A 26,507-nucleotide genomic window follows, 5' to 3' on the forward strand; every position below is an offset into this window, starting at 1 on the left:
CTGATGGCCAGTAGACCATCTCTCAGAGATTACCATTCAACATTGCTTCAAGATACCTGAAAATTTGCCCTCAAGTTACAAAACAATCTGCAAGTTTACAGACCTGGCACAACTTATAGCGAGGAGAACAAAATATCACTGACAATTCTGAACTGCAGATGAAACTCCACAGAGCAGTCAGTGGTTTGCTGACTCAGCAGAGCAACACTTAGGAGCTGGTTTTCCAGTGCCTCCAGAAAAATCAGACTGCTCTAAAATTGTGAGCTGGACCTAAACAACTCTCAGTTAATACTAAAAATCTCTCTCTCTATGATCTGGTTTTAGAGCCCTTAACATTCAGGTTTTCAAGCTTTCTTCAATGAAGGCTCCAATATGAGTACCCAGATTTTCAACATTCAGTTCCCTATGAGGAATGAGACGAGTTAAGAGGATCAGAAGCCCTAAACCAGCCAGAATGTCATACAAGGGAGTGCTGAGAGGGAGCCAAGCCACCGCTTCCCAGGGACATGAGCCAAACACAAAGCTGTTGGCTACAGAAGGGCTCCCCACCACCACTTCATGGGATTTGCTCCACTGTGTAGAAGAGTTCAGGAACCACAGCTTCCTGACAAGAAAACCTCACAGTAACACAGACTCCTGGTTTCCACTCCAGGACCGTTTGTGTATTTTAAACCCAAAAGTACACAGATATGGTCAATACAGGCACCGCACACAGCTGTTGCCTAAAAGCTTACACACCTTAAGAGAGCATTAGCAGAAACTGGCAATGGGACAACAGAGAATGACTTGTTTTGCAATGCCATTTTCTCTGAGTGCACTTGATCGGCTTCCAACCCATTGCTAAAGAAGATGGAACTGCAGACAAAAAGGTGGTGCAGAAGCAGAGAGTCTTTACATTCTGGCTATGGGCAGACTTCTCCAGAAACAAAGGAAAGCTGAATACCACAGAATTTTCTGTAGTTGTTTCTGTTCTTGAAGTTCATCTCGTCCTCATACAATCCATGAACGAGCAAACAAAACAAGGGCTATCTGGGACTATACTACACCTCCATGTCTTGCAGAGATACTGGTATTACTGTTCGCAGACTGTGGTACAAATCCTGGTGTCCAGAGCTCAAAAAATCTTGATAAACTGTAGACCGTTCAGGGGAAAAAAAATGGCAAAACCATCCTAAGATTGGGAAACAACTGTGAAATGAGATTCCAGTTGCTCCATCTGTTTTGTTTAAGGAAGAGATAAAGATATGAACTGGTGATAGCAACAAAGTACCCATGGAAAACAAGTTATGGGCGCTTTATCAAGTAGATAAAGACCCAGGAAAATCCAATGGATGAAAGCTGAAGCTAGACAAATCCAGACTAAAAAATAATGTACCATTTGTTTTTTCATTTAAGCTCTGAATCATCAGAACAATATATTACAAAAATTTCTGGAAAGGGCACTTCTCTATAAACTGATTTCTGACTGAACCTGTGAATTGATTGTGGGTGCTACAGGTGTCAGAACAGGTGATCAAAAGAGTTTTACATGAACAGAGAGAGAGAACATGGCCATTCGAGAGTTACTGGCTAAACAACACTAAAGTTCATAGGAGCTTCACATAAGATACTAAAAAAATTGCGTTGCTTTTAAAAACCTTTGTCTTTGCTGATGAAATGGAAATCTCCATTTACCAGTGCAGAAAATAAGGAAAACGTGTATAACTGCCTAAAAGCCTTAGTAGTCAAATCTGTGTCTCCATCAGATGGTGCAAGTAACACCGATGCTGCTAATGAAATCTCTGAGCTGGGGGAACTCCCTGGCAGACGTGAAGCCTCTGCGGGCACCGTGGTGTTTATAATATCAGGGGCTGGGCCCAGAGTGTGGAGATCAGTGACACGAGGCTAGCTGGAAGCCAGTAATTAGCGGTGTAAGCCTAGGTTCCTGGGTCCAGCCCTATTTAACATCTTTATTAATAACCTGGATGATGGGGCAGAGTGCACCCTCAGCTGCCATCCAGAGAGACCTCGACACGATGGAAAAATGGGCTGGCAGGAACCTCATGAAGTACAACAAGGGGAACTGCAAAGTCCAGCACCTGGGGAGGAACAACCCCAGCCACCAGTACGTGCTGGTGCCTGCCCAGCTGGGAAGTAGCTTGGTAGAAAAGGGCCTGAAGGTCCTGGTAGACCCCAAGTTAACCATGAGGCAGCAAGGTGCCCTTGCAGCAGAGAAGGCCGATGGCATCACAGGCCTCATTATCCCTCCCAGCAGGTCCAGGGAGGTCATCCTTCCCCACTGTTCAGCACTGCAGAGGCTACACCTGGTGTGCTGTGTCCAGTTCTGGGTGCTGGAGAGACATGGACATAGTAAAGAAAGTCCAACAAAGGGCCATGAAGATGATGGAGAGTGGAGCATCTCTCCTTTGAGGACAGATGAGCACTGGCACAGGTGGCCCAGAGAGGGTGTGGAGTTTCCCTCTTTGGAGATATTCCAAAGTAATCTGGACATGATCCTGGGCAACTGGCTCTACATTTTCCTGCTTGTGCAGGGGGGATGGACCAGATGACCTTCAGAGGTGTCTTCTAACCTCAACCACTCTGTGTTCCTGTGATTTACCAGATGAGAGAAAACTATAGCAAGAAAACTTTGGAACATTAAAAAGCTAGAACAATTTAAGCTAATTCTAGTAAGACCTACACATATGCAGACTCTCTGCAGAGTGCAGGCAGAGAGGAAAAAAACTGAAGAGCATACTCAGCTAACAAAGTAGGTGTGAGGTTGGAGCAACTTGGTATCAACAAGAGATCATTCACTTCTTGTGATGATGAGACAGCTGAGAAAAGGTAAGATGAGAAAAGGTACAACGGTCCCTTCCGCTGAAGGAAGTCAAAACAGACATTACAGAAATATTGTCATAAGGTGCTAGTAAATGTTAAATAGGTGACAGATGGGCTTCTCCAAAGTCTGACAGGAAAAGAATTTCACAAGACAAGGGAAAACTAAGAAGTCCAGAAGCAGTGAAAATGGCTCAGAAAGATATTGGGAGTAAGAGAGTCAAAGAATGGACAAGCATCACCAAGCTACCAAGCCTCCACCACCCATGTATGCTCACTGACATGACTCTGCATCAAACTGCATGTAAAGCATACCATACAGACAGTCAAATTAACCAATGCTTTCTTATGCTGAGAAACTTTCAAGGCAAAGAAAACTAAGTATGTCTCTTCCTAGAATTCCCAGCTAACAAAAGGCACTCCTATCAGCTTCCAGAATTTCTTCTTGTGCAGTTGGCTTGCGTTTCTGGGACTAAAACACACACCTTCCTATAACTATACCAAGGACTCTACTGTACAATCTGCCTTAGCTTGGTAACTTGAGCTGAGTCACTGATACATAAAATGGCAAATTAAGCAAGACAAGTCTTGAAACAAAAAACTCAAGGAAATGGGATTAATCAAGAAAATTATTATCAAGCTCCCCATTTTGATACTGACCTGGTATTTCAGATACACTGTCAAAGCCTTATTGAAAGCATACCCTTGCAGTCTTATTAGGACATAAAATACTGCCTTCATGCATAAGTAACACAATATACTACATATTGGTTTAAACACATGAAATACAGTATATATGCCCTATTGAGTGCACGTCTTTACCTTCGCTTTCTTTGAAGATAGACGTGTACCAGCCACTGGGCAATAAATGGCCATACAATAGCAAAAGCTAAAACACCAGGAGAAATTTCAAAGGGCCACCATGATGGTTTCTAAGGAAAACAGAAAAAAAAAAATCTAGTCAGCAATCTGTGTGTACATATTGAATACCACATTTACTCTTCTCAGTTGCTACAGTATCAAAGCAGAAAATATGTAACGTATCAAATAACTCCTTCAGATAGATTTTTTTTTAATCTCCTATTCAAGGGAAAAACACATACACCATACGAAAAGCACATACTAAGAGCTAGATATAAAGTACCCAATTTTTCTTCTCATTAACACTGCTTTTTACAAATAGAAAAAACCATTCTTTTACCTTCACAGAGGAGGCGGGCTCATAATTTGACTGTAGTGTTGCAGATTTTGCCTTTAAATACAAACAAAGGCTGGTAAGTATAAAAAAATGAAACTGCAATTAAAATTTTTCTGTTTCACAAAATGAGAATATGAAGTTTTTCATCTTGTGAAGGCTTTGCAATCTGTACATATGACAGCTTAAGGAACACAACCACCCCCATGCAACCTCGCTTTCACCACTTAGTTTCTAACTTACCTCTCAGGTTTCCGTTACTCTTTATAGCATTTTTATCACATCTCAGTGTGTTAAAAATGAATCAGTGTAATTTACTGGACCTCTTCACAGTTTTTCAAGGTCCCCCTGCCCAACTTGTCACTGCAACGTTCTCAACCTCCAGTCCAGTTCCTGCAGTTGCATCCAGAGTAGAAATGCCAGCAGCTAAATTCACATGATTAAGCGTTTGTCAACACTAGTCCATACAAAGGCAAAAAGCACTGTTTTAGTGTGCCCTGAGCTATAGCTACAGGAATGTCTAAGAGCACAAAGGAAACAGAATGTTCTCTTCCAAGTCTTCCAGGCAATCCAGAAAATGAGAATTACCAGACGCTTTTCAAGACTTTTCCTATATGTTATTGTGGTGCTTCCACAAAACACAAGGCAGTCAGTTTTCTAGGTCTTTCTTAATTTATCTAAGTGTGAAACAGAAGCTTCTGTTTCTCTCTAGGTAAGGGTAGCAAGCACAGCATGAACTGCTGGAGAAGAAACTTTTACTATTTCTTATTTGCTCAGGCAAAAAAGAAAATCAATCGGTATCCACACATCAGATTCTTGAATAGCTGTGACGGAGCAAAAATTGTGGTTTTAATAAATCCTTTTCCTTGGTTGCCTTAGATTTGGAGTATGTGCATCCCATAGGATAGCGCTTGTACAGCTCTCTCATTCTCAGGTAGATCAAAATATATCAGCAAGTAAAACAAAACCAAACGTTTTTAGGATGCTGGTTTAACTATATTAACGGCATATTCTATTCTCCCAAATAAACAGTATTTCCACTGAAACAGAAGGAAAAAGAAACACTACATCAGTAAATATCTGCACTTGCTTAAGACTTCTTTTGTCTATCTTGTATACATGACGTGAGATTCCAAGAAGGCTGGCTTTCTTTGTGGGGAAAGGATGCTACGAAGAATCAGTCTTCTGCCAACTGAAAAATGGGATCAGAAGTTCTGCCTGCAAACATTCACCAATCTGGAAGATTAAGATAATTTCTCACTTCCTTTGAAAATGCTTTGAGAACTAATGATGAAGAAATTATCTAGGATCATGTATTACTAACCTTAACTACTGAATCTCTATGTAGCAACTCTGTAACGTGTATCAATAACTATGGCTAAAATTAGCCCGATCAGAAATCAGAAAAAGAATATATAGTTAATTTCTACATCAAAATGCATTATTTTGCTCACACGTATTAGAGTTCTGAATTGTGCTCCTGAGAGCAGATACCCATAAGAAATTTTAAGTTGGAATAAACTACAGAATAGAACTGAAATGTCTTTACAGCTTTAAGAAAATGCTGTCTGAAATTTTAATCTTAAAAAGCATAAAAATATCCAAGGAAATTTAATAATAAGTAATCAAATAACTTCAATGAATAATACCTGTGATGCAGCAACCGCCTCCAGCATATGCAACCTCTGAAGGACATTCTGCATGTCTTCCTGCAACCGCATCAGCACTACTGCAATCTGCTCATTGAGGCTACCTCTGGGTCCTCTGTCCGATCCCCAGCGCTCTCCATCCCCTCCACTACCCATCTGTCCACCCTGTGAACCATCTCCCAGAGGCTGAAGTCTATGCCCTGTGTTGAAGGAAAAAAACATAAAACACAGAATGGGCTACCAACTCTACTGAAACAATGCATCACTGATACCTTTCCAAGACGTTCCATGGTTTCAAATAAAGGTATAAAAACACATTCATTTAAAAATAAATATGTAATTTGTAAAGAAACTCTTATCATGCATAGACAGGTTTTGAAGATTACATTTCTAAAAAGACAGGTGCCATAAACGGCAGCTGGAGTTTAAGGTAAGCCAAAACAGAAGAAGCCAAAATGCCTATTCAAGATCTCCATAGCAAAGAAAATCCTACTGTAATACTTATTATGAATTAAATAAATACTCTGAATGCAAAACTGATTGCGACTCACTGTAATTAGGATTTTGTTATCTATTTTTGTTGTGAAGGACAGAAGCGCTATACAGCATGACTATCTTGCTGGACAATGTTCACAAGTGCTTCTCAGGCACCAGAAACTTACGGCAGTCAGGAGAGTATGGAAAACAAAAGCTGCATGCACAGTACCTCTCCCTCTCCTGACACTGTAGAAATCTGCTTTTTCTCCACCTTTCTTCTCCTTGTGAGGGCCCCCATTACTGGCTTTGCCATCTTCTCCTCCACACTTGACTTCGCCTTGTTCTTGAGCTGCTCCCTCTACAGTATTTCCAGGCTGGAGATTCCCATAAGTCACGCAAGCATGCCTTGGATAATCCGTATTTTCTAACAGAAGACTGTGATCTACATCCAAGAAATGGGATGAATGCTTTAAAGATCCTTTAGCTGATGTGATGATCTCCAAGGGCTACAAATTAACATTAGCAAGTAATTAAATTCTGTAAAATGTGACAGTTAAACAAGCATCATCTCTACTTTCACTTCAAGAAAACAGTTTGCCTAGAGCTAAGACTTTTCATTGAACAGGAGTAGTTGTTTTCCTGCAGAATGTGCTTACTATTGTTCTAAATGTCCTTTTCAGACTGAAAAGTTTAGACATTCATTTGAGGCAAATATTCTCAAAACAGTGATACCATTTGGAATTACTTTAGACATTTCCAACATACAGTAATACTCAGTAATCACTAAAATAGAATATTAAGATCTGAAAAAGTTCCCTTTTTTTAGTGTTTGCTACATCTTTTCCACTAAAAAGCTGTATTTCATTATTGAAATGAACTTCTAGTTTGAAGCTATCCATCTGTAGTTCTACTTGCATATTTATTTACACAGACAACAATGTTGTTTTGTTCAAAACTAGAGTTTTTCTCATGCAAAGAAAAAATTTTCCCAATTCTGGTATTCACCCAGGTATGCATGAGTTACTTCATTCCCCTTTGCATGTGCAGGTTCACCTGACAGATAGAACTTATTTACAAACAAGCATACCAGTTTCAAACTACACCTAGCCTAACTAAGCCCCTACCTCTTCTAGTGCAAGTTGCTCCATAGAGTCACAATAAACTTCACTGTCTGAATCACTGGTTAAGTGCTGAGTTGTGGAGACCTCTTCAGTGTTCTCTTCATTTGCACCTGGTATGGAAAGGGGATACACACACAAGCTTTGTAAATGTGATTCAACCTTGGCAAAGGGTAAAGCAATGAGTTAAAATATCTAGGTGACTTTCAACTCATGCCCCTTTTACCTACACCTGTCATCCTAAAGTTAGATTCTGAAGAGTTTCTATTAATATAGGAGTTATATAAAAATTTCACTAATAGGAAAACTATTCCTCATATTGGCATTTCTGCATTATAATTTGATAATTTTACTTTCCTAAGCTCAGTACAAAGCAGTTTTGCCTAAAGGTATCTTTTTGTTTTACAACTATATATTTAGACATCAGTCGCAAAAAACTGGCATTTATAATACATTCAGCCTTAGAGAATGACAAAAAAGATACTAGAGATTTTCATTTCACTACGAATTGTCTTTCAAAGGCAAATAGTATTTGCATAGGTAGTATAATGATTTTAGAAGAAAACAATTGTATTTCTGTGGTTTTGTGCCACTCTGTCTCTTAATTCATCTTTCTGTAGAAGATCCTAAAAGAAAGCCTTATTTTAAACTGGCATTAAATTTGATTTCTTTTTTTTTTGAGTATTCTTTCTTCAAGTTTCTACAACTGAAAGACCATTGCCAGTCTCTGAATTCCAGGATTAAGCTTTCAAGAAAAGAAGTATTTTCAAAGAAAATGTGCAAATGAAAACATGGTCTTGCAAGGACAATACCTTGGTGGGCACTGTTATTAGCTACTTCTACGCATGGCTCCATTTTCTTGATTTCTTCCTCTGGGTTGAAGCCATTCAGGGCAGATTTGGTCTGGACGTCATTCTGCATATCTGAGATAAAGCTGTCCTTGCAACAGCCATTAGTAACAATACTTCCCAAATCCTTAGCAGCTGCTGAGTCTGGTTTCACAGTCTTATAGTCTGTAAAAGAACAAGAAAACCTTGCCAACAGAAACTTATGCACCTAATAGCTCAAAACTTATTTCTTCAAGTAGCTAAATTTCTAATGGGCTGTAAGTATAATGTATCTGCAGTACAAAATATATAAGTGCTCCTAGATTCACACTCACAGGGATTGTTCTGTTCTTTTAAAAAGTGCAAATATAAAATCTAATTTGCATAAAGAGCAGGTGATATTTAAAACATAAGTAAGCAAATGCAAAGTAGGTGTCTCTGACAAATTAAGTAATTATCCTAATGTCCTTGGGGGAAAAAACCTTTATAGAATTCTAAATATGTAATTTCAATTGGTTTCACTTGATGCTGGTATTTCTCAAAACTCCTTATGGACCCCCTAAACGAATCTCACTGAAAGTTCTGTTTTATTTTCTCTGAAGACCAAAAAGGTGATTTTCAATTCTACTGCTACAGCCCATGTAGCCATTCAGAACTCTTACAAACAGCACTAGAAACAAAAAACAAAACAGCAGAGACTTTTAGCTACCCTACCAACAGAACTTTCTAGCCGAATTTGTGAGCTATGCCATACTAGTTCTAAATCTTACAATGCAGGCCAAGATGCTACCAGTCTTCACAGGCGCATCCACATGTATCTGCATCTAATTCTCCTGAAGAGGTACAGCATTCATGATCCCTCGGGATTTTCTGCCACTTTGGTAGTTAAGGACAACTTTGGAAGACACAACAGTCCAAGTACAGAACACTTACCCTTTCCATTTAGCTGCAGTTCTTTTTCCTCCTCTTCACGCAGCCCTTCTTCCTCTGATTCTGCTCCACTATCACTACTTTCAGCTTTTCCATTCACAGCCTTTATATTTGGAGTGGAACTCATGACATTACTAAGGTCTAAGAAAAAATTCAGAGTAAGGATGATATATTTTAAAAGAAACAAACATGCAACCCTCCTCCCCTCAAACTATCAGTCATAGTTCCACAAAAGTATTTCCATATTAGAAGATGTATCAAACAATGCCAGCTTTATTTCTGTAAGCTCTTCCCTAACTGGTTTAATGTTTCTCTGTTAAAGCTCACTACAGAGTGCCTGACTACTGGGGAAGAGATTTTCAGTGATGCTGAGGAAGCTACTGGAAAGAGTCGCCAGGCCCCTTTGAGACTCAGACTATTACCCATATTTATGGCATAGCTGCAGTAACATTTTACCTAGGACCAATGTGGCCATGTTCTTTTAAATCCAGAAGTTAGCATTTTTATAGAAGTTCCCTTTAGGTCTAAAATACTTCAAAACTGCTCTCAATTGAAAGGTAAGTTTTGAAACATCCTATTAAATTATGTGAGAAACAGCGTTCTGAATAAGGTAAATACAATATCCAATGCATCTTCTCCTGTAGCAATTTAAGCAGATGTAAAATATAAGAAGACTCAAGTTTATATAGATATTTATCTAGCAAAGGGCATATAGAAATAAATTCTCTAATTTCAGTCAAAAAGATGATGAAGAAATACACCAAGCATTTGTTTGCATGTCTAATTACATAAATATAGTAAAAACAAATATTGAAATAAACAAAGTAACTGCTAAATCCTTGGTTTCCACATCTTTGATCACTCCGAGGACCACGGACAATTTACTGTGACCATATAAAGAACTGCAAGATAAAGATTCTTTAAAAATATGGAGAATTTAGGGGACCACTTCCTGTAAAAGATAGTTAAATACATCCTGATGACCATTTAAGCCTCCTATGTTAGGACAGACTGATTGAGGTACAAAGAGGGGACAGTTTCTGCAAGACACTGTCACAGGTTACTTGTTGACTCCAAGGCTGAATTCTGTCTGTTTTAATTGTCACCAGAGCATTCTATTTGCATAATTTCTACATTTCTTTGTCAGAATTTTGAAAGATTAATTCTTACATTTAGGCTTAATGTTAAACAGAAAATAATATCCAATTATACTGGAGTTGCCAAAGCAGCTCCACTACTTTTTTTGCTGCACGGTAATTTAGAGCTAAGGGATTTCTGCTTTAATCCTGCAATGAAAAGCCTTCCCACACTCCTCTAGTTTCAAAGCTTATTCATGGTGCTAAAAAAAAAAAAAGCACAAAATAATTTAACTTTTTAGAAGCATAGAAATAATGAGTATGTTAATAATCATCTTCACCTTAATTTTACTGCAAGGTAAGATTTCTGTGGGCACCCTGCATCACTGTTTTGGATTTATTTAATCCAACTTTTACCTGAAGATTAAGGGGAAAAAAAAAGCTGCTTTACTGTAAAAAGAGAACTGGAAAGCTATTGTCTGTCTTGTAGACTACAAGAATATAAGCAATCACATGTTCACTTTCTCCTCACTGAAAAACACTTCTTATTTGCAAGGAAATTTGTTCTACAAAAGAAAAAACCCAAAACATTCCCAGTTTTTCTCGTAAGCATGTTTCATTTATTGAGAAACCCAGTTCTCAAGAGGCTTCTCTGAGAAGCAGCAGCATGAGAAAGATAAGGTAGCAGTCAAGTTCTTAGAGCATGTGCATGAACACAGGCACAGCTCCCTTGGCACGGCACGGCAGGGATCACCCTTCCCTTTGGAACAAAAACAGGGTTGGGACACAATTCATGTGTCCTACCCCATCGTGGGAGTAAACAGGAAAAACGAGATGGGGAGGAACACTGGGATGTGAAGGAAGGCAAATTAAAACTGTAAACCTACTCACCCTACCAAAGATACTGTAAAGAGTCCCAGCTACACCCTATGCTGTTTTCTTAAGATTTTTTTTTTTTTTTGAAGGTGAGGTCTTTGAACACCCAAGCACGTTCTCTCTTTGCTTAATTTCAATAAGGAGGTTACTTGTTTGGGGAAATTTCTAAGTGACACATCTTGTATATTAAACGAAGAGGTGGAACTGAGAGGAAGTATCAACAGTAAGGGATTCAGGGTACCACACCATGGGACACCTGAGTAACTGAAGTCACTCGGGATCGTACTTCTTTCACAAAGTCATTCTTAGCAACAGTGCTCCTGACGACCATGAAGAGGCACCGCTTTGATGCGGACTGGAGCACACAGCATTGTGCAGTTTTGGCCACTTGAAATACCATGCATAATTGTGTACTTTTCCTCAGAATCCTTACACTGCTATCTTCACCAGCTCCATCCCCAATTGCTTATACTATGCAGTAAAACCAGTTTGCTGCAGTCCTCCTTGTTACTCTGAGTATCTGCTAAGAAACCAGCAATGATGACTAATACTGAGGGCGATAAGAGTTTCTGACTAAACAGATCCCACTAGTAGTGACTTCTACAGTCCCTGTTGGTAGGTTAATGGCTACTTCCTGAGGTACATGTCTTTTAATATGAATGCCAAGAGTCAAGGAAGCTTTTAAAACCTTATCTACTTTGTGCTTTCCATTTACCCACTTTAACTGCAGGCAAAATGTTAGTAGCTTTTTCTGTTGTCCTCATTTAGATACTATAGACTTCCCTCTGGGTTTATTATTTTCACCTCACTGCCTGCACCACCAAACTGATTTGTGACAGAGTTTTCCAAATCAAGGCTGTACTGTTCTGTTGCCATATAAGGAGTTATATTCTACTATAAAAGCCTGGATTTTTTTTCTCAGTGCTATATAGTAGGAGTCAGGTACCAACACACAAACAAAAGATTTAACAAAAGGAAAAGGGAAGGTGAAAAGGATATGAAGAACAGACACACAGCCTCTCTAAAAGCTTTCAGTAGGTGTTTATTTTCTTGCGTTAGCTCTATTTGAAGATTTCCTAAGAGCAATTCTAAATATATTTAAAGTCAGCACTATAATGCTTCTTAATGACCTGTATAACAGGGCCAAGTTTTTCAAAAATAGGTATTTGATTTCTATCTCCCCACATATTCCAAGCAATTTTTGTTACCCAGATTGTTAGGAGCTTAAATGCCTCTGTGGATCCACCCCAGCTTGAGGGTCATTTTACAAAGAAAACCTAGACTAGCAAGTTTTTCTCAAATGCCTTGTATTTTTGGTCTTCTGAACAGGCACATACCTCCTATACAGAACCAACACGCACTGCTGGAGCTGTACTGATGGTTGGCTCAGCATAACACCGTATACTCACACAAGTCCTAAAACCTCTTTCATTCCTTGCAAATACCTGTGATCAGGAAACTGTCTACAACAGCAGGTGAAACACATCACAGAAGTGTAACTAGCTGTGTATACCCTCAGCATTTAATAAAAATTATCTGCTTTTGTAATACCATAACTTTACTATCTGCTCAACAGGAACAAAATCTTAGCCTCTACAAGATTACTTCCACGACCTACACTTATCATCACCTGATACAGGGATTTTTTTTTTCTCTCCTACATTTAAGTAGACTCAAGCTCTGTCGAGATTTTTCAGTCTCAGAGAGAACTACAAGCTATACAAAATTGTTCTGATAATCAGGTAAACAGAATTATTTTCTTGCCATCATAACCTGATATTTCATGCTTGTTACTGATCCAAGCAGGCTCCCTGCTTCGCTTCCAAGTTTATGCACCCACATTCTGCGATATCCAATACACTTCGTTAACAAACCTCCACCTCCTTTTTGAAACAGATGTATCCCAATACTGCAAGGAGTTCACTGCAAGGGGTGATTGCAGTGAGAAAGGAATGGTACATGCAAGCATCTGGGAGCAATAAGTTCTTCAACTAGAGGAACAAAAACTTCTATACCCTCATTTCCTTCCATTCTTTTTAATACAGCACACTACAAAGCAAATTTCCAAGGGCCCAGCCTGCTCTGTAACATCTGTTCTACGGTACTCAAATGAGCTACAGTCACAAATAAAGGGATTTTAGAAGGGTCTGTCAAAAATAGAGGCAGAAAAATAGAAATTTCCTCACTTTAACTACCACTGTTTTATGATTTCTAATTTTAAGTGCATTAAGTATAAGTCCTCTGAAAAAAAGTACTCCCTAAGCACACAGATCGTGGCAGCCAGATCTTTCTCTATAGTTTCCCTTTTTTGGTGTTCAGTCTTCCTGAACTTTACTATAACAAAGAAAAAGAAGCCTCTCCTTTTTATTTTTCTTTTAATATACTCCAAAAGACTACAGCCTGGTTCTGTCAGCATTCACCCCTCTGCTTATGTACTTTTCAAGCTGTTACACTTGGAGATGCCACTGTATTAAAAAAACCAAATTAATAAAAATTCATGTCTTTATTTACCATTTATAAACATCAAAACAATACTTTGTGGGTAAGAATGAACACAGACAATAGCAGTTTCTTAGACATTTACATTAACTTGCAAGTATGGTGTTTAAGATTACTGACTAGTCATCCCAGACCTTTACACTTCTCACTTCAAAATCTATGGAGTTTCTAATCTCCATCCATATCACTGGTACCTGTTCTCTTGAATTTGTCTATATGGAAACTATTCTGAAAAGTTACCAAGTTTTTGGGTTGACTTGGACACATTTCCCTCTTCCCTGTCACCCCTGAGCCTTCTGCCTCTAGAGACAACGTGCCTGGGAGGTAGTGACAGGGCAGCAGCTGCCCACGGACATTCCCAGCCCCAGCAGGCAGTTCCACCAGACATCCAGAGCACAGGGACACCAAGCACACTCTGCTCAGTTACATGGTGCCTGTGCACCGAGACCACGTACCCAGGCTTTGCCAATTTACTGTCAACACCTTAGCCAACCACATGTCAGAATGAACAGGAAAAATAGCTGCTTCTTAGACATTTATAGTAACTTGCAAGAATAGTAAGATCATTCCAGGATTCAGGATGTCCCCATGTCTGGTACTACTTCCCTCCAGGAGGATGAGCAGGACTTGCTAAGCTCTCTTCCCTGTGGAAGAGATACAGTCAACATTTGGAACTTCTACTTTGTGTGGCAAGTAGAGAGGTATATTACACTCTTGAGTTTTGGCCCAGAAAATACAAAACATCAACACAGTGAACTCAGAACCCCATAAAGAAAACTGAATTATGCTTGAAAGCAACAGAAAACCATATTGTTAAGTCACATATAGTCCAGAAACTCTGGTCTGCAATACTGTAGGCCTGAATCAAAAATTGGTTTGCCCTATACAAGAAAAAAAAAACCATCAAACAGGAAATAAGATTATATTCTACTGCCACCTACTCCAAGCCTACCAGTTGAACAGCCTTTTACAATACCTGTATTAAACATAGCCTTACAGATAACAGAGATGACTTTTCCATACATCTTAGGAGGCTATGATTTAAGTAATTACAGTTGCTCTAACAAAGTCACACATGAAACACTAGCCCATGCCCACTGGGCATTTTGTGAGAGCAATCAATATATGACTATATCTGCTCTTTCTCAGCTTCCCATACCTCTGTCTTCTACTTCTTTGTAACTTTTCTCTGTAGACCAGAACTGTGAGAAATCTGGATTTCGGTTCTCTCGTCACAAGATCTTAACTACAAGTGAGACCTTTTAAGTGATAGACACCAACATTTTATAGCAAGTGCACGCATCTGCTACATTCTCAGAACCTGATGAGCTTTTGACAACTTATTTCCCTTTTGCAGGGAACTATTGTCTGGCTGGAGGGAGGGGGGGGAGTCTGTATCCAATGACCAATTAGACAGAAAAACTGTTACTGTTGACTCAATCCAGCATGAAAAAGAATATAGACAGGCTCTTCTTTTCATGGAAGAAAGCCTCTCTTAGCTCTCTCTACTTTGATAGAAACAATTTTTATACTTACATTTTCACACTTGGATACTCTGCTGCTCACCCTGTGGTGATTTATTCTCTACTATTCTGTATGAGAGGAGCTGTTGATATCCTCAAGCTTGAGCTATACTGATGCTCTGCCCTAATTTCCAACATTGTTAGACAGCGCTGGCATAAAACCATCAGTTTGAAGTCCAATCACAAAGCAGGTTCACATTTGAGCTGGAAAGTCTGAAGCAGATATGTTTCAAAACAGGGCAAGTCACAGCTTTTTGAGACACTGATTCACATCTCACTGAGGCTCTCCACTGACTTTGGCACTTGCTGGCCCAGCCCGTAATCTCATAATAATAATCCCATCCCACAGCAAATGCTGCAGAGAATGTTCTAGATGCCTTTGAATTATTAAACTACTGAGATATTAACAACAGTATTTGTATAATAAGTTTCACACTAGCCTCCCTGAATATAATCTGTAACCTTGATTACAGCGATTATCATAGGAAACTAGAAGATGAGAAAAAGTTTAAATTACAATTTTAAAAGCCACTCTCAGCCACCCACACGCTCCTCCTGCCCCATGCTTGCCCTGCCTTAACGCACCTCCACCCACTCAATATATCCTACTAAAGCACAGCAATTTCAATAATGGGGATTTTGCCTGTTTCCTCTTCTTAGAAAGCATTAAGAAGAGTCATAGCCATTGAGTTCCTTAAAAATCCTAGTGAGGAAAAGAGGAAGGAAAAGGAAGAAACATTTTTAGTATATATAGCAAGTATATTTGAAGTCAAACAGAAATGAAGAAGTGAGCTTATGAAGCAAACAGTGTTTCACAGAAGAGGCCCACACACAAGAAGGAAGAACACGCCACCAAATGCTCCATTACAAAGCAAAGATGTTGAAAACAACATGAGAAGCTCTTTGAGAAAATAAAACTATTTGAAGATACAAACTAATCATATGCAATCTACAGAAGCACAATTGGAAGATATATTGCATTTTAAGAGGAAGAAGAAGTATTTCTAACTGAAAAGTAATAATTAAGAACAGACTCACTTTTTCCAAGTGCAGTCTTCCCCTCCAAGTTTACCTATGTCCTGTGCTAACCGCTGCCTTTGAAATAGAAGTGTTTACATGTATTTGCTTGTTCTAAAAGCATGCAGCCCTCAGCGAGTAGTATCTCTTAAACCTAGCTCCCACACCCAGCGCAGGAAGACACTGAGCAAACTGTTAAATAGCCTCATCTGCCTGTGAGCCAGGCCAGCTTCTGCCATGCTCACCAGCTGCTGCTGAAGCAGTGGCCTGTACAGGCTCCCAGCACAAACACGCTACACCGCAACTGGCACTGTTGAAATCCATCGTATGCAGCAATACCAGTCACCTTGATTCAACAGGGTTTCATCTGGTGCCACTGCAATACAGCCAGGAGCAAAGTTTTCAGGAGATAAACACTCATTAGGATGACAAAGTTTAGGAGTATTATAACGCTGAAACTTTCCACAGTCTCTACCGTGAGCAACTTGTCATTACTGGAGGCAACATTCAGTCTTCACAAAGGCTTACAAAGAGTACTACTACTCAGCATAAAGGCAAAAGGTCATCTTTATTTAGTAGGACTTTAAAACAGGTGAAATGTGTTGTCACACAGCAGAAAAAGTACATAGGAAAATTCTGCTGAAGAACTTGTGAACAATTTCCAGATACTTTGCTTAGTTGAGATAACTTCGTGCAGGCCTGTCAGGTAGGGATTTTCATGCCCCACTTTGGATTTACTTACATTCAGGGGAAAAAAGAACAACAAATATTCTCAAGGAAGCATTTGGAAGGATGAGTTGGCTCTGAAACTCTTGATATTTTTCACTCAGTAACAGATCAGAAGAGTGCCAATTCTAGCACACTTTTGGCTTCTTCAGGTGTAACATAACAAGGAAGCTTGATTGCCATTCTGAAAAGCTCAAATTCACTGAGCAATGGTATTTTGAAGCTTCTTCGTCTTTTTAGCATTGGCTTGGACATCAGATTTCTTGTGCATTTATTAGCAAGTGCAAAAAGTTAAGAGGTTGCTCTTCTAAAGCACCCCCCACCTTACCTGACAGTACTCCCTCTACTATTCCAGCAGCTGCAAACAAAAGGGTCCTCCTGTAATACTGCAGCAGTTACCTATTCTCTTCCATGCATTGACAGCCAAGAGCCCACTTTCTTCTTCAATGTCTAGTATTTTATGTACCTGAAAATAATTTGTCAATAATTCTCTCTATAATGAGGTAACTCCTGTCAAAGAGACTACTGACTGAATTTTCCAACTCACAGCTGCAGGATGAGCTTTCAAAACACTACCTAGTTTCCATGCTTTTGAAATACCTCTCAGATTTGCTCAGCCTACTGGAGGCAATTCTTAATTTTCCTTTCTTTACCAACACATCCAAGTCTGGATATTTGCAATCCATGTACCCAGCAAGTTTGACCTAGATACCTAGTAGATGTTACAAGTCATTTTAATGCTGGCATGTCATGCTTTGGTGTTCTTTATTAAGGAGAGCCACAAGCTCTATTGATTCAGGAAGACAGTATTTCCATGGTTTGTATTTAACATTTTCAATGAAACCACAAGGAGTAGAAATTTTTAAAAGGCTACACTTTTTTGTTGAGGCTTATCTGCTAGAGATGATACACCAGCCACAGCTGATATACACTAAGCTTCCAGACAATCTCTTGGATTAATTCAAGAATACTGCAGATTTTGAGGAAATAGCACGTAATTCTTAAACAATTAGATAACGACCTTCTGTGGCAGATGCACCCACCCTACCAAAGACCAGAGAAAGACCCAACAAAGACAGTGCTAAAGTTTCTGGCCCTGGTGGCACCAGGACTGCCTCCCCCCTCACAGCTCATGTCTGCTCCACACCATGGGGGTCAAAGGCAGGAAAGTTGGGGTCCTCAGCCAGTAGGGGGCTGAAACGACCATGTATTGACCACAGATCAGATTGGACCAGGGTATAAATGGGGCCCTGTCAGAGGACTCATTGGAGTCAGTCCTCCTCGGAGCAGCGGGTCTGCAGCCGGGGACTCTCCCCTTGAGTTGGGATGCCACTTAAGGTAACTTCTCAAGATTGAGAGCCCTCCCGTTTTGGTGAGTGAGTGCACATTTTGGATCGTTTGGCCTAAAACTTAAGAATTCTTAACTCAGCTGTGTCTAGTAATATTCCCAACCAGCATATCGAACCTGTATTTGTTGAATGTCAGTGGAATATTGTTTTGGTGAATAAAGTTTTGTCTGCTTAATTTAAGTTGCAGATTAAAAGCTTGTTTGAGTTCATTATTTGTGTGCATGTACCCATTTCGGTGTGATTCTGTGACACCTTCATGCAGATTAAAATCAGATGGAAGCATGGGACAAACCCAAAACAGAATGGGCCAGAAGATGGGGGGAGTAAGAGTCAAGGGAAGTTTCTAGAACATACCAAATGCCTGCACGTGAAAAAACACCTTCCACAACAGAAGCTACAGAGAAAGCAGGGGCTTAAAGGCAAGGGAAGAAACAGGCCTGGAGGAACTGGCACAATGAAAACATAACCATGTGTCAATGTTTAACAGTACTGTCACCAGTGTCTACCCCATCTCAAACAGACTTGGGCAGATTGGCTGTAATCTTTAGCATATATCCGCAAGACTGGAGGCACTCGTGGTTCCACTGTGAAATATTTTGAGATCTGTACCTTAAACAACGGTGATTATTTCCAGCTTCACTTTTAATCAGGGAAGTGGTAAGAGCACTAAAGAAAGGGTTTCAGTCTTAAATCCAACGGTAAATTTATAACATACAACAGACTTTGTGAAAAGTCTATCTTAATTCATTGCAGCATAGTTCGATGATGCAGCTTTTAACTGTAAAAGTGATGACATATCACCAGATCTACTGCAACACTGACAGAACGAGACAAAGCTGAAATCTGCTATTCTGTTTTCCGTACACTGGCTTATGTTTAAGCTGCCTCTTTAAAAAACAAGTGTACTACATTTGTTACTGAAACAGGTATAGTTTAACTACTGTGACTGTTTACCTAAAAAAAGTCACTTTTTAAGGAGTAGCTTTTGGAACTGTGTCATAAACACAAAGTCCAAGTAAATCCTTATTACACAGATCACTGACCCAAATCTACTGATACTCTTACAGTCTTGCCCATCAATTCAGCTGTCAGGGAAGCTCATTAAATCCCAGACATGAAGCATACACAATTTTAGTCTAGGAAAAAAAAAAGTCACACAGCTTTCAAAATGGCCATTTAAAAACATCCACCACTACCTTTCCTCAAAACCAATTAAAAACTACTTCTGTTTCTCTGAGACTTGATACCAAAACTAGAATCAAAACTATGCTCCTTTAAGGTGGGGAGAAAAAAAAAGTCACACATAAAAGGCAACTTAACCAGCTGACTCCTACTTCTTAAACACATTAAACCAATTCATTTCTGCAATGTTGTTTTGTTTCTTTGTTTTAAAAACTGTTTCAAAAAAAGAAATGCAACAGGACAAAACTTAACTGTAATTTTAAGCCAGACTTAAACAACTGTAAGCCATATATGACGACCTCATGAACACATAACCTGTAACATAATAACTGTTATTATCAAAGCATTCCCACAATGGTATTGCTAAATAAAAATCACCACGCTCGGTTCTATGCAGCTATGACACCACTAGGTTTGCCACTTCTCAGATTTAAAATGTTAAAACACATACTCCCTTCATGAACTTGAGCCACAGAAAACTTAACTTGAAAGTTTCACAAAACCATCTTGGACTTTATACGTATCAGAGAAACCATTATTTTAAAAGCATGGATTTTGATTGGAAATAAATTTTTACAAATCCACAATCAGATGACACAGCTGGATTACCAGCTCTGCATGCATCTTGGTAATCCACAGCTACATCACAACATAGCAGCCCACATTTCAAATAGTTGTTCCTTTTATTAATAGAAAGTCAGAAACTACATTTGGTTGGGGGACTTGTTTGTTTTAAATACTCTCCTTTTTTCAGGAAGAGGCTTCCTTCAGCACCTGAAAAAGCCTATAGACAAGGACTAAAAATGCAGCTTCCTCGGTCTAACTTTGTTTTGTATCTCAAAAAACAGAATAAAACAAGATCCAGCCTAATGAGGTGGCAAGCCCAGAAGTCACAAGTGTTAGCAGGAAGTTACTACAGCACCAAAACAATGGAAAAGATGGGCTTACACATAATTTATTATTCCTACCTTCCAAATACTTAGAGACTTTCTCCATTCGAACTGCCATATGATAAAAAGAATGAACAGAAAGATGCAACATTTAGCTTTAAAATCATTTATAGAAAACAAGCTCAAGAGTTGTTATTAGTAGTACAAAGGAAGTTACTTGTCCGAACCTGAGGTTAGGTCAGATCCTCTGTTCTTTTTATCTTCTACTATTTCATAGAACGGGCCTATTACTTGTAGCAATTCTTCAACTTTGTCCGTCATTGGCATACTCTCAAGAATCTGCACAAGTTCAAAATATGAAGCATCTTATGAAACAGCATTTCAGTAATTCATTCATTTCAACCTATTTTTGAAACTGCTAGTCATTGTAAGACTCGGTAACATTTCACTAAGTCGCTTCACATATTCTGATTTTTTTATTAAATTAAAACAAACCTAATTTACTAAGCAAGAATCTTAACTGGCTGTATTAAATATTTATGTGAACAGAAGATGGGAGAGCGAATGCATTTGCCACCACTAAAGGACGGCCTCAGCACTATAGTAGTAGACCTTGGAATCCATTATTTCAGCAATTTCAAACTAAACCAACACAAAGTTCAACAGATCTGTCATCTTATGCAATTTATTTAATAGACAAGTCTTCCCACAGATCAAATGAAACTGAAAGACTTATTTTTCTTAGGGGATTCTTCATATTTGTCAAACCCACCTTCAGTGGAATGTAAGGTGCAGACCAAAAGTGCCCTATGGGGTCCATCTAAACCCAAACAAAATGGACAGAATACAGTAAAACTGGGACAGTGTAAAGACAAACTTAGCAGAGCAAACAAGAACCAAATTATGCTCTTGAAGTCATTTGGAGCTCTTCCTTTGATAAAAATTTAATCATTTAAAATTACAAAACTAATGCCTTTGATCATCTGATAGGAATGCAAAATATTAAATCTAAAATAGATGAAACGGAAGAGATTCACTAATTGAATATTAATTTAAAAGCATACAATATTATTGTCCCATGCTATTCTAAGTCCTTTCAACCAAGCTTTTGGCCGATAGCTTTGTTACTCTTTCATCCTCTACTTTTTTAGGTCATCTCCCTTTTCTAGGGAAGGCAACAGGTACAGGAAAAGACTCAAGTAGAAGCAAACTAACAGCTACAGTACACCTCCTCCTCCAGAAGAGCACCAAGAAAGCAACAGATGGAGGTACAAGCTGCCGCTCAAAAGCGCCAAGCACATCACCAAGCAGCAGAAGCAAAAGCTCCAGCGTTACTTCACAAAGCAGGAGCTCCAGGCAAACTTGCAGGTAACAAGTCAACACTTGCAAACCAATCACGGATATCAAAAGAAAAACCTATCAAACTGCAGTTTCATTGCCACTTCTCTGATCTATTCAGTGTATATCATTCATTCCATATTTGTTAGAGAGAAATGCTCAGTGCTCACATACAGAGCTGGATATGAACCAGAGATAGGACAGTTGTGTGACTTTTTTTAACGTCAATAGCATTGAAACAAGAAACCTGCTCTAGAATAACACTTGTATTTGCTATGTATTTACTTCTATAGTCTGCACTGTAAACTGTTTCACACATGCATTTCTACGACGGCTGCACATAACTGCTCTTCATCTATTCTAAACAGACCTCAACATACTCTCTGCAACTTGGAGCAATTCTTAGAATCTTACTGTACAGTTTCTGTTAAAGTAAGTTTTGTAACTGCTAACTTTTAGGTGAGCAAGAACAGAACAAATACTTCCACAAAAAAAATTCCACTGCTTACATATTATGCCTAGTGGCTATATATGCAATTTTATAACTTGATGGTGTAAAATAAGTTACTATGTATCCTGAAATACTGTATTCTTCGGACGTCAGACAATTAATATATTAAGACTCTTGTTTTAAATTAGAAGCACCACATAGTGTTACTACTTTTTTATTCTAAAATATCACTAATTTCTAATATATAACAAAACAATATATCTGAAGTGTAAATAGATTAGTTTAAACAGTATTGCAATATAAAATTTTAGAAATACTAGCTGGAAGATAAATTAGCCTTAAACAAAATCCACCTGTGCTAAGATTCATCTTAGCTAAGACTAAGACATGCTAGGTCATCTCCCACCAGCATCTCAAAACCTCACCCAGACACATACCTCAACAGTTGTTATTTTCAAGGCTACCACATGAAGGGAAAAACCACCACCAAACAAGTTTACAATAAAAGTATCTTGTGACAGGGTCATCTCATGCATGCATAGCCCAAACACACCATGCAATTGCTAGGGACATGCCCCAAGGGCAGGGAGGGAATATGGAGATCTTATACACCCTTAAACACAGTCTGTGCGATCAGTATTCAGGTGGGGTTTTGCCCTCTTAGACACGGGTACTTATGCAGCAACAGCAGAATGCCCACAGTAACACCACGAGGATTAGTACAGTATGGGCTGACAGAACAACCCAGTGGATCCATTTGAAATGCACTTTCATTGACATTTCAAGTAGAGTCACTTCAGTTGGAAAAGCTGAAGCTAGTATTGCAAATGCGAGAGCTGAAACAGCACCAAAGCAGGGTAAACAGATTCCCCAGCTGCAAAGCTGAGTGAGGCAAGAAGTCATTTGCTCTCTAATCTCTATATGTCACCTGTACAGAGGCAGAACATTTGTGCTCCATTAGGGTCAAGGTAAATAGACTTCCTCACAGGAGACTTACTGTGTTTTTTTAGAACAAACATTGCAGTTTCACTTAGTTTTAGTGTCGTGACCAAATCAACTACTGCAGAGAAAAAAAAATACGGTACTCTACTGAAGTATTAACACATTTTGAATCTACGATTTGAAAAGCACTAAATCTCATGGTAGACATTCAAAAGAAACTATTAAAATTTAGTGGCATTTTAACCAAATGAATGATATTTGGAGTCTTTTCTGGAGTTGTGTATTCTTCATTTTAAAAAGCAGCTACAGTAATACCAACAGGAAATAAATTACCAAAATCAAAGAAAAAGAACAGTAGTCATACTGCAGCTCCTTGCCTAGTAGATTTTGTTGTATCAATCATTAAATATGTTAAGAGTTCAATGTCAAGAAAGTGGCCTAGGAGAAAAGCAAGTGTATTCAGAGTAGAACTTAAATTTTCTCTGCTTGATGCTAACCTCATTACAGTAATAGACTACAATTTTACTTTTATCTGGATTGACAATAGCTGATCTTTAAACTTGAAAGGCCACTCAGAAGAGCTTTGGTGAAGTGACTGCAATGAAAAGGGCTAGTTAAAAAAGAGACATGAAACTTTAATCTGAATGTTTGCTCTAGTCAATGCTGCTCTTCCTGCTTCATCTAGTAACTATGACTGTTTACAAGTTACACATCTATTCCAAAAAAGACAGATCAAATTACTCAATTCTGTTTGACTGCAACCATAATATAAAAGGAATATTTTAATGATAGTTGCAGAAAAATCAGGTTCTTGAGTTCTTCTTGCAAAATCAAAGATGGTTAAGTTCACATATTTGATTATACTTTTATCTCCAGTCATGAGAGTGAGACTCTTCCTTCTGAAGTCTTTCTAGAGGGTTGTTGTTTTTTTCCTTTCCAATATGAGGATCACTTACCTCCCTGAACTGTGAGAACTAGGGCAATTTGCTGTATATCAGCTTTTCTTTTGTTGTACTTTAAGTTCCAATGTTTTTTCCCCACTGCCACCTTTACCTTGATTTCAATACTTCACTTTCTTTAGCTCTATCATCTAAGCTTCGTATCAACTAGAGCTCTCACATTTCTCTGAAAACAACCCAAATTCTAAACCTTTGGAATGAATTACGTAATTTTCTTCTCCCCACAGGCCAAACGGCAGAGTACTGAAATGTAACAGTTCACATAGGGAATAACTCATTTGGAGGTTTGACAGCAGCAGTTAGCAAGAACCTCCTCACACTCCTTAATTTACTTCTGGAACATTTGTTCTAGAAGATACCTTCCACTCATTAGTAAACTTACCTTTTTCATTTCTTCAACATAGGCTATCATGGCTTCTTCTTTGGACATGTTTCCCAAGGCACTCCAGGCATCCCTAGGAAAGAAAGCCACATGCATCTTCACTACCTTCAAGGCCTGTTGGATTTTTTCAGGCTAGCCTTAAGTAGGTCAGTTACGTAACACCCAAAGCGTCTCTGATACAAATAAAATGCAACAACAATTCACAATTCTTTTTCTTTTTTTAAGTAAAAATATTTAATTTGCTAGGATAATCAGTGGTACAACAAAGCAGCAACAAACTGAACAGCCTGGGGACCGAAGAGTTCCTCACTGACCAGCTATGAACTTGTACACGGCAAGTCGTTAACATGCCCAGAAACGAGACATGCGCATTTCCCTTTTGATTAGGTTGATTTTTTTAGGACCTTCTGCTGCACAAAAAGAGCAGGCGCAGACAGTTCATCTAGCATTTACAAACAGTTGTCAGCAAGTCAGAACAGACTGCAAGAAAAATCAGTCCTTTTCCAGTTTAGCATTTGGGGAAAAACACATCGGTCTAGTAGTCAGGCAGTTTAACCAGTGCCCATGGCAGCTACTTACAACCTAAAAAAAATATGTCCCCTTCTCCAACTCTGCAAGATAAAAAACTCCAATCAAATTTAGCAGTATTGCTTAAAGTATCTCTGAGAACACAGATTGGAATAATACATTTCCTTACTCAGCCTTGCACTTGATTTGACACTGTCCAATCCTCTTGCCAGAGTTTGTCCCACTTACAGTAAAACCCCAAGGTTGGTGGCTCACATTTCAGCTACAAACAACCAAGTGGGTGGAGGCTTGCTGCCCTAGTCCTCTGCAAAGGTACCCACATTGCTCAGGAGGGGGGAGAAGGAAAAGAAAATTCACAAAAAATCACTTCACAGATCCCAAGACCACCATGACCATAAAAAAAGCAGTAAGAACTGTTCCTCAGGGCAAACCATTATTAAAATGTAATAAGCAAAGCATTCATATGGCTTTTCAAACAGATCTTAGCAATCTGGTGAACCAGAAGCCCTCCCAGCACAAAAAAAATACAGATAGTGAAAAGCCCTGCCACTAAGCAGACAAACCAGAAAGACACAGAAACCAGACCTCTCCCAACGAGCCTGAAGCTGTATCAATGGCTGTCAACAAGCACTTGTTTACTTCAGGCTCACATCATACATGAAAACTTGGGAGGGAAGAATTCCAGACACTCATCCACACCACTCATCCTGCAGAGCACCTACAACTTCATTCTACAAACACTGCAGAGATATCAAAGCAGTGCCTGCCCAAGAAAAACCTGCCCACCTGCAGAACCCAAGGGAACACTTTCACCTGCAACTCTGAGAAGTTACACATTATCTGAGCTAGAAAGTTGGAAAAGCAAGACAGAAAACAAATTCAAGCACCAAAGCTTGTGAATGATCTTTTTCTAAAGGAGAAAAACTCACTTAACTCTTTCTACAAGTGCCACTCTTCTAAACATCTCTACTCCAAGCACAAAAAAAACCCCACTAAAACATACAAACAAAAAACCCACAAAAAAACCCCAACAACAACTCATTAAAAGTTACCATTTATATCTACCAATTGGATCCCAAAATCCAGGTCGTGGAATGTTACAGGGTCCTTGGGTTGCTTGCTTATAAAAGCTATAGAACTTGAGCATCATTTCATTCGTTGGCTGGAATGAACCTAGTAAAAGCATTTTAAAATACAATTACATTGTAATCAAGAATATTAATAAGTGTTTTACAAGCTTAGTATTTCTGTGAGAAAATAGCCTGACTTTCATTACAGCCTGATTCACAGCAGTACAATTTAAGTCAACACAGAACATCTTCACTTCATCTACCATGAGCCAGCACTACCGTCAATATTTACTTTACAAACAGCAAGTTTCATATTGAGTTTAAGGGACTATAACCTTTACCACTTCTAAGTGGTAAAGTGTGTCAGACTCCACAACCAGAATTTAAAAAAATAAAATTAATAAGTAACATAAAGAAGCATAATTTCATTTAGTTTAAAGGAACAGGTTCAGCTCCCAGAAAACAAAGTATCTTGCATGTCACTTTACTGTTACAAACAGTAACTTATTTAAAGATTCCAGAATTAAACACCAACAACAAAGCAAAACACAAAACAAATGCAAAACACAGACTTGCACAGTGTTTTTCTTTACTCTGGGTATTTGACAGCACTTTCAATAACAGTTTTACTGTTTCTCCTGTTTTTCTTCTCTTCCTTGTGGAACACACTTTTGTAGAGTTAGGAA

The 26,507-nt window shown here is 38.8% G+C and overlaps 1 protein-coding gene across 2 annotated transcripts; it reads right to left on the reverse strand.

Annotated features, from left to right (window-relative positions):
- Positions 1–3,622: 3,622 nt before the first annotated feature.
- ACBD5 (acyl-CoA binding domain containing 5) lies at positions 3,623–25,937 on the reverse strand. Of its 2 annotated transcripts, none has more exons than XM_010192989.1 (10): positions 25,804–25,937; positions 24,224–24,296; positions 20,379–20,490; positions 9,017–9,154; positions 8,069–8,269; positions 7,263–7,369; positions 6,368–6,644; positions 5,662–5,861; positions 4,019–4,069; positions 3,623–3,749 (listed from the first exon to the last, which is right to left on the reverse strand). In XM_010192989.1, exons 1-10 carry the CDS (start codon positions 25,935–25,937, stop codon positions 3,636–3,638), a joined length of 1,407 nt encoding a protein of 468 aa, XP_010191291.1. In that variant the 3' UTR covers positions 3,623–3,635. The 2 variants fall into 2 exon arrangements, with proteins under 2 accessions (XP_010191291.1, XP_010191292.1); XM_010192990.1 differs by having other exon boundaries at positions 3,636–3,749; positions 4,025–4,069; positions 25,804–25,919.
- Between the last annotated feature and the right edge of the window lie 570 nt (positions 25,938–26,507).

This window comes from Mesitornis unicolor, unplaced genomic scaffold (genome assembly GCF_000695765.1).
Source record: "Mesitornis unicolor isolate BGI_N332 unplaced genomic scaffold, ASM69576v1 scaffold31329, whole genome shotgun sequence".
In the NCBI taxonomy this organism is placed as follows: Eukaryota; Metazoa; Chordata; class Aves; order Mesitornithiformes; family Mesitornithidae; genus Mesitornis; species Mesitornis unicolor.